Source organism: Macaca nemestrina, chromosome 1 (assembly GCF_043159975.1).
Source record: "Macaca nemestrina isolate mMacNem1 chromosome 1, mMacNem.hap1, whole genome shotgun sequence".
Taxonomy (NCBI): Eukaryota; Metazoa; Chordata; class Mammalia; order Primates; family Cercopithecidae; genus Macaca; species Macaca nemestrina.
The window spans coordinates 71,139,050-71,151,178 of record NC_092125.1 but is presented as its reverse complement, the minus strand read 5'-3'; the positions used below and the strand labels follow the sequence as shown (position 1 = coordinate 71,151,178).

The 12,129-nt window shown below is 37.4% G+C and overlaps 2 protein-coding genes across 18 annotated transcripts in view; one reads left to right on the top strand and one right to left on the bottom strand.

The window, feature by feature from the left end:
- Positions 1–8,021, top strand: part of LOC105493537 (angel homolog 2) — a 43,527-nt gene extending 35,506 nt beyond the window's left edge. For all 10 annotated transcript variants that reach the window (XM_011761248.2, XM_011761256.2, XM_011761252.2 and 7 more), the window contains 2 exons: positions 2,921–3,084; positions 5,017–8,021. In XM_011761248.2, coding sequence (XP_011759550.1) covers positions 2,921–3,084; positions 5,017–5,168 — 316 coding nt within the window. In that variant the 3' untranslated portion in view covers positions 5,169–8,021. The remainder of the gene's footprint in view (positions 1–2,920; positions 3,085–5,016) is intronic.
- Positions 8,022–11,400: 3,379 nt separating this feature from the next.
- Positions 11,401–12,129, bottom strand: part of LOC105493539 (vasohibin 2) — a 54,272-nt gene continuing 53,543 nt past the window's right edge. For all 8 annotated transcript variants that reach the window (XM_024796496.2, XM_024796497.2, XM_071080417.1 and 5 more), the window contains one exon: positions 11,401–11,699. In XM_024796496.2, coding sequence (XP_024652264.1) covers positions 11,627–11,699 — 73 coding nt within the window. In that variant the 3' untranslated portion in view covers positions 11,401–11,626. The remainder of the gene's footprint in view (positions 11,700–12,129) is intronic.

The window sequence follows — 12,129 nt, the reverse complement described above, 5'->3', positions numbered from 1 at the left end:
TCTCAGATATCAAGAGGACCTTTAGTTGTCTTTGATTTACTAAATCTCAAAACTGTCTATAAGAGAATTGATCCAAAAATGAATATGCCAGTTGAAAAGATGATCATTTAAATTTATCTCTTGAACTGTAGGAAAAGATTGTCAGAGGGGTAAAGATGCTGGGATTCTTCATTAAAGAAATAGGAATATTTGGGGCTATGGTTGAGAAATGGATACATGTTAATAAAACAGGACAGAGACTTAAATCTTGGGGAGATTCTTGAAATATCTTGCTTGTTTTATATTGTGGCTACTTTATAGGTTTTTGTTTTAACATTTAAGTTTAGGAACAAATTCTCATTCATTTTATCTGCCTCTCAATCTTTATTTTGTATACCTTGTTTTGAGAAAATATTACTACATAAATAAGAACTAGTAAGAATGGAAGCAAGTTTTTAAAAAAATTTTTAAATGAGTATTTAAAAATTAATGATTAAACCTTTCAATAGAGTAAAAACTTCTTTGAATAAGATTAATAAGGAGGCTAATCTAACAAGTACTTAGTTTTGAGTAATCCTTAAATCTTTTTATAACAATATAGGATATGAAAAAAGATACTGGCTGGGCGTGTTGGCTCACGCCTGTAACCTCAACACTTTGGGAGGCCAGGGCGGGAGGATTGCTTGAGCCCAGCAGTTTGAGACCAGCCTGGGCAAGACAGTGAGACCCTGCCTCTATTTAAAAAAAAAGAAAAAAATAAAACATTCTGGCTGGGCGCGGTGGCTCATACCTGTAATCCCAGCACTTTGGGAGGCTGAGACGGGTGGATCACGAGGTCAGGAGTTCAAGAGCAGTAATGCCAAGATGGTGAAACCCAATCTCCACTAAAAATACAAAAAATTAGCCAGGCGTGGTGGCAGGCATCTGTAATCCCAGGGAGGCTGAGGCAGAGAATTGCTTGAACCAGAGGGGTGGAGGTTGCAGTGAGCCAAGATCGCGCCACTGCATTCCAGCCTGGGCGACAAAGCAAGACTCCGTCTCAAAATAATAACAATAATAATATTAAAAAATAAAACAGATACTTTACTTGCCCTTGGTGTCTATCTAAAAATTAAAAGAAAAAAAGAGGCCGGGCACAGTGGCTCATACCTTTAATCCCAGCACTTTGGGAGGCCGAGGCAGGCGGATCATGAGGTCAGGAGATCGAGACCATCCTGGCTAACATGGTGAAACCGCATCTCTACTGAAAATACAAAAATTAGCTGGGCGTGGTGACGGGCGCCTGTAGTCCCAGCTACTCGGGAAGCTGAGGCAGGAGAATGGTGCGAACCTGGGAGGCGGAGGTTGCAGTGAGCTGAGATCGCGTCACTGCACTCCAGCCTGGGTGACAGAGCAAGACTCTGTCTCATAAAAAAAAAAAAAGATACTTTTTAGTATCTATATATACATACAGAGTGTTTATATGCATAGCTTATATCTGTAAACTGAAAAATTGATAGTAAAATAACAGTTTGCAGAAGACCTATTTTTATTTATTATTTTTATTTGAGAGTCAGTCTCACTGTCATCCAGGCTAGAGTGCAGTGACATGATCTTGGCTCACTGCAGCCTCCACCTCCTGGGCTCAAGCAATTCTCCTACGTTAGTCTCCCAAGTAGCTGAGACCACAGGCATGGGCCACCATGTGCAGCTAATTTTCTTAGTTTTTTTTTCTTTTGTAGAGAGGAGGTCTCACTGTGTTGCCCAGGCTGGTCTCGAGCTCCTGAGCTCAAGCAGTCTTCCTGCCTTGGCTTCCCAAAGTGCTGGGATTACAGTTGTGAGCCACCACGCCCGGCCTTATTTGTGTTTAATATTATAAATCCTTAGACATAAAAAGTTGCTAAAACTTAGAGGGCATTTTTAAGGATTTACCTTTGTTCCTGACAGATGAACACTTTAAAAGCAAGGGAGGCCGGGCGCGGTGGCTCAAGCCTGTAATCCCAGCACTTTGGGAGGCCGAGACGGGCGGATCACGAGGTCGGGAGATCGAGACCATCCTGGCTAACACAGTGAAACCCCGTCTCTACTAAAAAAAATACAAAAAACTAGCCGGGCGAGGTGGTGGGCGCCTGTAGTCCCAGCTACTCGGGAGGCTGAGGCAGGAGAATGGCGTGAACCCGGGAGGCGGAGCTTGCAGTGAGCTGAGATCCGGCCACTGCACTCCAGCCTGGGCAACAGAGCGAGACTCCGTCTCAAAAAAAAAAAAAAAAAAAGCAAGGGAAACATCTTCATCTACATATTCTCAGCACCAGAGATAGTGCCTAGAACTTAGAAGATGTTTGGTAAATGTTTGTTGGATAAGTTTTTCAAAATTGTATTTTCCTTCAAGGCGTAAAAGATCCTTATGATTCATAAAGTATCACTAGAAAATTATCTTTAAACCTTTTACTCATAACATCACATGCATTATATTTGTGCATGGGGCAAATGTAATAAACCATTAGAGAAGCTGTTTTAAGATGCAGTACAAAATTATCTCATATGTCATAGCAAGAAAAATTAGAATATGGCCTCTCTGTCATCAGAAGTCTAGGGGATTCCAAATAGTGTTCCTGAAGACCCCCTTGATTCTCTTTCTTAAAAACACAATGAAACTTCTACGCTGTTTTAGAATACAGGTTCTTTAGTAAGTGGAGGCATTCACACGTGTTATAAATAATGAACACATTAGTATGTAAATTATAGAGCTTTTTTTTAAGCCACATTTATGATGGCTTTATTGATGGATTTTAGATATCACTGCATAAGTAAATTAATACTAAATTATGATATGGTCTATTTAAATAAAGCTTGTCCTAATGTCTGGTCTTAGTCTAGAAATTAAATGAAAGAACTTCAGATAGGAGGAATTCTTGAAGTTATAAAAAACTTGAATACTAAACACTTCTTCTTTTCTATTTAGATTATCTTCAAATTTACAGCACCATTTCAGCTTGTCATCTGTTTATTCACATTACTTTCCTGACACTGGAATTCCAGAAGTGACCACTTGTCATTCCCGAAGTGCCATAACTGTGGATTATATTTTCTACTCTGCAGAAAAGGAAGATGTTGCTGGGCACCCAGGTAAGGAATGCATGTAATCTTAAATTCTGCTAGAGAGCACAGTAGCTAAAACCTCAAGGTTAAAGTTAAGAAAGCTCTCTAAACATACAGTTGAAGTTCTAGATCTAGAAGGTAAAAATATTTTGAAATAGACAGATTGGTAATATCTTTGAATAAATCAGTTGATTACTTGCATATGAGGGAGGCAATAAAACACATCCAAGCAAATTATTAACCAAGAATTACATTATCAGTCCTACCCTCCAGTTCCAGTCAGCCTCTGAGTTATAGGTCTTTCATATTGCCCTTTCTTTTTACTTGCCATAAATTTACTGTTTTTCCTGTGACAGGAACTGAGTATGTTGTTAATGGTCATCATAGTTTTGTGCTTAAATTTTACGGAGGCATGCTGCCTTCATTGGAGGACCATAGTTACGCTGCCAGCAACACAGCTTATGCTGTCATGTTGACTCTGGAATATTGGATTTTTCTGAAGAGGAAAAGTATATATATATATATATATGTACTTTTTTTTTTTTTTTTTTTGAGACAAAGTCTTACTCTGTTACCCAGGCTAGAGTGCAGTGGCGGGATTCTCAGCTCACTGCAGCCTCTGCCTCTTGGGTTTAAGTGACCTTCCCACCTCAGCTTCCCGAGTAGCTAAGACTACAGGTACGAGCCACCATGCCTGCCTAATTTTTGTAATTTTTGTAGAGACAGGGTTTCACCATGTTGCCCAGGCTGGTCTTGAACTCCTGGGTTCAAGCAACCCGGCCATCTCAGCCTCCCAAAGTGGCTTGGATTACGGGCATGAGCCTCCACATTCGGTCAGAAAAGTCTATATTATTACTAGGTGTTTTCAAAAAGTGAAGGTGATAAAAGTTTTCTTTGTGCGCCTCAATGAAAATCAGGTTTTAAACATTAGCCAGAGGATTTAAAGTGGAGAAGAAAATGCAGTTTAAGATTACTGGAAGTACAAAAATATCATTAAGAAAACTTTGGAATGTGGGCAGCTTTTTCTTTTCTGAGTTTTTCATTTTTTTTCTCTTCCATTTTTTTTTTAATGCTTCTTGTTCTTTACCCTTTTCCCCTCTGTTTGTTCCCCCCTCCTTCTGGGAATAACCTTATTAGTAACACTCAGGAGATGACTTACCCCTGCCACTAGATCTACTCTACAAAATATGCCTGCTGCTTTGAATTTATAGTAAGGTTTTCATAGTTGTCATGCTGACAGAAGTTCACTAGGTGGCGGGAGAGTGTTACCGATCAGCATTTCAAATTTCTTTTTTTTTTTTTTTTAAATTTATTTATTATTATTATACTTTAAGTTGTAGGGTACATGTGCATAACGTGCAGGTTTGTTACATATGTATACTTGTGCCATGTTGGTGTGCTGCACCCATCAACTCGTCATTTACATCAAGTATAACTCCCAATGCAATCCCTCCCCCCTCCCCCCTCCCCCCTCCCCATGATAGCATTTCAAATTTCTTAACAATAAGAGCGTGTCATCTTTTACTCTACTTCTGTGGGTGCTGACTCGGGACTAAGTTATACTAATTTACTCTCCATTCACCTTATAAACTTCTGCAGGGCTGTGGCCCAGTATCTCTGGCTTTATGCAACTACAGAATGGTTGCTGGATGAGTTTCTTATGTAGTTGTCAATCACAAATTACTCTTAACATTCTTAAGTATTTGATTTATATTTTCTTCTAAAGATTGCTTACAGTTACAGAGCTGGAAATAGAAACAGTATCTCAAACTGCTGTGTGTTAGGTAATTACAATTAGGTTATAACTCAATATTAAGCTTAAATATTCTAAAAACTGTTTCATAGTTTTTAGTCTTCTGGAGGGGCCTCAAGTTCTATATGTATTTGGAGAAAAGACTTGTATGATTAATTTACAATAACCTGTTGACAGTTTTACTAAATATGTATGTGCTTCTTTAGGAGCTGAAGTTGCTTTGGTTGGTGGCTTGAAACTTCTAGCTAGACTGTCACTTCTTACAGAACAAGACTTATGGACTGTTAATGGACTTCCAAATGAAAATAACTCTTCAGATCATCTGCCTTTATTGGCAAAGTTCAGACTTGAGCTCTGACTTCTTTGATCACATACTAATTTTCTTTCCAATTTGTATTGTTTTTCAAAGAATGTAAAGTTCTTAAGTGTATGCATGTTGTTTATTTTTGCACTGTGGAGTTTCTGAGGAGGTTATGTTAGATGCTTTGAAACTCTGTATCAGAAGAAACAACTTTATAACAATTTTTTTAATAATGAAAAATATTTTTCTGACAAGTGAGATCTAAATACTCTTTATTGTAAAAGAGATGTAAAGGTTTTGTATTCTAAATCCTAGTAAAATTGACAGTGATTTTTAAATATAATGCATCTTCCTTTGTCTGCTTGTAAAAAAATTTCATTTCATAAATTTTGGTGAGCTCTGTAGTGGATCCAAAATATCTTTGAGTTCTTGCAAACTATAAGCGGTTTCTTTCCAGAAGGCTTGATTTCCTTAGGATACCCCTCTATTGAGTTCTAAATAGTTTATCTTAGAAATCCTTGGGTCATTCACAGGTACCCAACCAGCCCTTGTTTAGTTTGTTTTTGAAGGGGTTTGATAATGCTTTTTAAGTTGTACAGAATGCTTAATCCATCATATTACTGTCCTGAGCCATGTAATATGTCTGCATCGTGTTGGGGAAATGTTTGGGAAATGTAAGTCAGCATAACGTGTAAAGCTCACTCTTTCACCCTGGAACAGACAGAGGTGGGCTTAATAGAGGCAGAGACTGGGGATATACCTTTGTTTCCCTAGCATTTTTATTTATTTATTTTTAATTTATTATTATTATTTTTTGAGATGGAGTTTCACTCTTGTTGTCCAGGCTGGAGTGCAATGGTGCGATCTCTGCTCACTGCAACCTCTGCCTCCTAGGCTCAAGCGATTCTCCTGCCTCAGCCTCCCGAGTAGCTGGGATTACAGGCATGCGCCACCACTCCCGGCTTATTTTGTATTTTTAGTAGAGACAGGGTTTCTCCATGTTGGTTAGGCTGGTCTCAAACTCCCGAGCTCAGGTGATCTGCCCAACTCAGCCTCTCAAAGTGCTGGGATTACAGGCGTGAACCACTGCAGCTGGCAGCATTTTTTAAAAATTCAGTTTTAAGATCTCTGGGTTAGGGGAGAGATTTTATTTTACTGAACCAGTTCTGTAGAAATTTATTTTATTAGGAAATTTGTCTTTGGAACAAAATGGCAGCTATAAAATTGTTTTTGTTATGCCTCAGAAATATGAGGAAGCCTGTAAAACTCTAGTGGGAAGATATTAACTTGGAGTCCTAATACTCTGTAAATAGTCATTAAACTGTTGGTTTTAGTGGTTTTGTTTCTAAAATGTTTTCTTTTACAGTGATGCACCAGTGTGAGATGGTGCTGACACTTTCTATGAAGTGGTTATGAGTAGGTTTAATAAATCCTATATACAAGTGTTTGAATTGATTTTAAAACATAAAAAGTGGAAATTTCCTTTTTTGTAGACAGTAGGAACAAGGAATTACATACATTTTTACTAAGTAGTAATTTTACACTGAATTATAAATGTTTTTACAGTGAGTTTTATTAATAGAATGCTTCACCTTAAATTGGAAAATAATAATAGTCTTGGACTAAGTCTTTGTACTAAAGCATTTGCTATAATTATTTTTAAAAAAACAGATGAAAACCTCAAAGAAGACATGTGGATTATAAGATTTATCTAGTAAAAATTGTAATTGAATATGTTTAAATATTTAATTTCTCACTTTGGGGGGGTTTTTGTTTTTTAGACGGCATCTCACGCTGTCACCCAAGCTGGAGTGCAGTGGCGCGATCTTGGCTCGCTGCAACCTCCGCCTCCTGGGTTCAAGCAATTCTCCTGCCTCAGCCTCCCCAGTAGCTGGGATTACAGGTGTGCACCACCACGACCAGCTAATTTTTGTATTTTTAGTAGAGATGGAGTTTCGCCATGTTGGCCAGGCTGGTCTCGAACTCCTGACCTCAGGGGTGATCCCACCTGCCTCAGGCTCCCAAAGTGCTGTGAGTACAGGCATGAGCCACCACTCCTGGCCTTTGGGGAGATTTTAATTGCAGTATTAACTATAGTTCCAAGATTTCCCACATTTTATAGTAGTAGTTTACAGAATATTATGTGCCCTAATTAGCAGATACAGACATTATCAAATTATAATGATAGTATAATTTGATAGTATAATAATCCCCTTTTTAGTACTGGGGAAAAGAAAAATGAAAATTCATTAGTTAATTACTGCCTTGTGTTGTGTGAATTTATTAACAAATAACATTATTACATATAGGTCATTGTTAACAAACGAACATCCCTGAAAACCTCTGTGAAAAGTTTTTATATCCTGATTAATATATTCTGGCCCATTTTTCATGTGCTTCACTTTGATAGAGTTAATCCATAAAATTGCTCCCTACTTTAGCTTATCAAATGAAGTATTATTTTGTGGACTGGAGGCCAGAAAGTCAATGTGAGCTTCTCACAGGTTTTTAAAGCTCCACTAAAAATAATTATCCACTTGTCTTTACTTTTGTTGACCAGAATAGTTGGTAACTCTGCCGGAGCCTCTACTTACCTGCCAAAAGCAATTAAATCTGGTTAATGCCTGAAACCAAATCTCTCAGTCTCAAGTGTTATACTATACAAGTTTTAAATGGAAAGGTAAACTGTGAAGTAATGAAATTTTGGTTTTACTGTACATTTTGCTATCAAGATAATATGCATGTTTGAAATCTTGTCTTTATTTGTAATTCAGTTACTGTCTGCTTTTAACCATTTGCTTTCCTAAAGAAAGTTTGAGATCCAGAGAGTTCAAGGGATTGGGGAAAGAGAGGCGTCAAGTCATTTGCACTTTGTACCTGTAAGTTATGTAATAAACTATTATACTCATACTTCTGTGCCTGAAGGTTTTGTGGTAGGTATACTGAGATGTATAAGCTGTCCTGTTGCCTTTACTAAACTATTTCATTGCTCTTTTCAGCCATTTTTACTTAGGGTGGTGCTAAAAGATGAGTGAATTGAGATGTGTCAAAATAGAGTAATAGAGTAGTTTTTAATATAGAGTCTGCAGATTGTGAAAGAAGGGTGAAAGAATGATAAACAGGTTCACTAGAATAAGTATATAATACGATGACCAAAAAAAATCACACCATCTTACTTTTTTTTCTTTCTTTTTTTTTTTTTTTTTTGAGACTGAGTCTTGCACTGTTGCCTGGGCTGGAGTGTGTCGGCAGGATCTCAGCTCACTGCAACCTCCGCCTCCCAGGTTCAAGCGATTCTCCTGCTTCAGCCTCCCAAATACTTGGGATTACAGGTGCCCGCCACCATGCCTGGCTAATTTTTTGTATTTTTAGTAGAGACGGGGTTTCACCATGTTGGTCAGGCTGGTCGCGAACTCCTGACCTCAGGTGATTCGCCCGCCTCGGCCTCCATAGTGCTGGCATTACAGGCTTGAGCCGCTGAGCCCCGCTGCAACTTACATATTTAGAAGAAAAACAATGGTTAAGTTTCCAGGATGGTTTTATTAAAGTCCCATGCTGTGTTAGAAACATACAAGTGATGAGAAAAACATTAACTCGAAACATGCACTTATCTGGCATTCTCTAAAATACCATTATACAAGTTTTCATTTACTTAGAAAAATACCCACTAAAACAATCACAGTTCTTCTTAAAGATTTAAAAAAAATGTATTGGCCAGAACAAAGTCCAAGAGAATAAACAAAGTTCTGAATTGTATGTCAAAAAAACTGTACAAGGTTGTACATAAAACTATAGCTTACAAAAGCCTCAGGTATAGTAAGAATTCTGAATTAAGATTTCCAAAGTTCTATTTACCAATATCTATTAATAAAATCCTTATGAAATAATTGACTTAGAAAAAGTGAAATGCTCATGATTTCAGAGTGTATAGAAAATACTAAATATCACTTTCTGAAATAAAGTGTACTCAAAACAGCACAACATACAGTCTAAAAACAAGATTTCTGTCATTCATTTAAACTTTGCATATATTGCCATGATGGCTTAAACATAAAATTTCTCTTGCACTAAGAACTTTTTAAAATCGATTTCAAATCACTTCAGTTTTATTTTTTATATTTTGAATTCTAGCCAGTCTTAAAATCAACTTTGGGAGGGGGGTGCACAAAACATGTTTGTTTGTCTTTTTTTATTAAATTATTGCACTAGAATTTAGGGGTTTGGTGCATTTCCCTTTTTTTTTTTTTTTTTTTAAGAAATTAGCATATTCCATAGGCAATAAAAGTAGGATGACAACTAAGGACATTTTAAATGTACTTTCATGTTTGTGTGACTAAACCTTGCTTTGGGGCGGGAGCGGGTGTGGGAGAAATTAGCTTACTAATTGAACCATCAAGCCAGTTGGCAGTTCTAAGGCTTCTATATCAGCATATTACAGAGTTTGTATTCCTATTCTTTTCCTCCTTGTTGTGGGAAACAAGCTATGCAACCATTTGACATTCTGTATTTTAGATGTAACAGTACTTAATACTTGGGCAAAAATAAATTCCAACTCTTAGAATGGATGCAGTGTTATAAGAGGTGTACTTACTAGATGTAAGCAAGTTTCAGATTGACAAACAGAAGGTATATGTTTAAGTCAGTATTGTTTTAGAATGAAAATGAAATGATTCACTATTTCAAACATCTGAATACATGTGACCAAGAGGCTGCAAATGGGTTTGCTGTGTGAAGATAGACAGAGATAACTCATTTTAAACTCTGATAATACTGTTATTAAAGATATTAAACTGAGAATTTTTAACCCTGTGCTACATTTTAATCTAATGGAGATGTATCCTTGTTCTTGTTCATCTACATGACATTAGACTTCTTTTTTTAAGAAAACAGTACTTTTCATTAATAATACTGATTTTTAGGGTAAAGTAAGCTCTTGTGCACATAGCTAAAGGATGAAGTCCTTTTGCTTTCCCTGTCACCCCCAGAAATCTTGTAAAGAATTGGTAAAGAATCTCAATGAGGATATATTTTTTTAACTTCCTTCCTATAGACACCTTCAGTCAAAGAAAGCCAGAAGACATGCACTGAGACTGAAATAACATCTGTTGACTACCAGACTTCACTGAAATCGGCTGTCTGGTCTCCTGAGTTGGCATTGTTGCTAAGATAAAGCAAATGAAATCGAAGCTGTACTCTTGATATTTATACCATACAAGACTATGCTGTTAGGGTTGTCCTCTGTGGTCTGCAGCCAGAGGTTACACTGTAACTACCATATGCAGGCCAGACATTCATTCCGTGCTTAGGGACTGAATCACACTATAAGGTCTAACACTGGACTGAAGATTTCTCCATTAAAAAAAAAAAGTGCTGCTTTTCTAATTTGTTATATTTTCCAATACTCATTCCTAAAATGTCATGAAGTGGTAGGTAAAAGCAAAGTACTGGAAGATAATCACATTATGTCACATTTGGTCTTAATATAAGACATCAGAACACATCTTTAACAACAGTGAGTCCTCCCTTAGTTTGATTCTTTGCGTCCTTCAGAAGAATCAAAGCCTGCTTCAGTTTAAAAATCAGATGAAATGTGAATAGAAAGGTTTTTTGGTTCTGAAGACCTGATCATCACTCCTGGTTTCTTTGCCTGAGTGTGTTAGTGTCCAGAGGTAATCCAGTACTGCGAAATTTGTATACTAGTACATGACCTCTTGTGCTTTTTGCTAGAGTCTGCAAAGTTTAAATGTTAGTGACAGAACATAGACTAGCTTCTCAATGTGATATTTTTGTTTCATTTTGAAAAAACATCAGTGAATGCTTAAAGATTAAGAAGGAAGTAACTCCAAGATCCTGAAAATGGTTCTTGTATTGCCAGAAGAATTTCAGTGCTTTTTAGTAAAACACTTGCATATAATACCTTAAATCTCATCATGTGTGTGCACCAGGAAAAAACTTCAAGCTTGTGGAGATCCCCGTGGGAAATACTGGGGAACGAATATAAATAGAATATAAAAAAACAAAACGCCATTAAGTTTGCATATCTGATGTCAAAATGCTGAGGTAATATTAACTGCTTAAAAAAAACCCACCCATTTTTGCTTTCTGTTATTGCTGAAAAAGACAGTAATACTGTTTGAGTTACCTTACTATACCAAAAGTTCAAGAGATTATTTCATGAACATCTACTATTGGTGAGGCATAATGTTCAAAGCAAGTGAAAGAAAGTAGGTAAATGGAAAAATATAAAACTACAGTTATGGTTGTTATCCTTAAGATCTTGAGTGAGGGACATAGTCCAGCCCCAGTGGGGTTTATTACTTCAGCATTTTCATGGTGCCTCTTAGTGAATTTTGTAAAGCTAATGGTTACCACCCACTCAGATTCTATTTCCAGGTGAATCCTTAAAAATAAAATTCACAAGTTCTTAATAAATAGTTGCAGTTCCTCCTGAAGATGCTGGGTAAAGTGCAGAGAGAAGCACCACAGAAACCCTCTTGCTGGCCGGTATGGCTTGGCTAAATTCGGATTTGATAGCCCACTTCATTCAGAGTGCTTAGATCAGCCACCTTCTTTTCAGGCAGTGCAGGCCTAAGGGTAAAAGACAGAAATAGGTGGAGGAGAGAGGATGGGACAAAGAAAGATAACTGAGCATTTTCAAGGGCCTCTATTCGGTTTTCCTAATCCTTCTGATACTTGCCTCATCCTCCCATTCCCCCAACCTGCTAGTCTTAGCTCACAACTCTACTTCTTGTTCTTAAGTCCACCTCTAAAGGTTTTAAGGAACATTTTAACAGACTTTCAGTGTAGAGTTCAGGAGAGTTTTCAGAGTGTTGAATGAGCTTTTGCAGCTTTAAGCCTGAATTTGGTCACACTAAAACTTTTGAAACCCAATACCCTTGAACCTTGCAAGGATCTAAAAGTCACATACACTACAGTAGAGCCAACAATCGGAGTCGAATTCTCCTTGAAACATTGGCTTCCTAGTGTATGTGCCCTGGAGAAAGCCAGGGAATCAAAG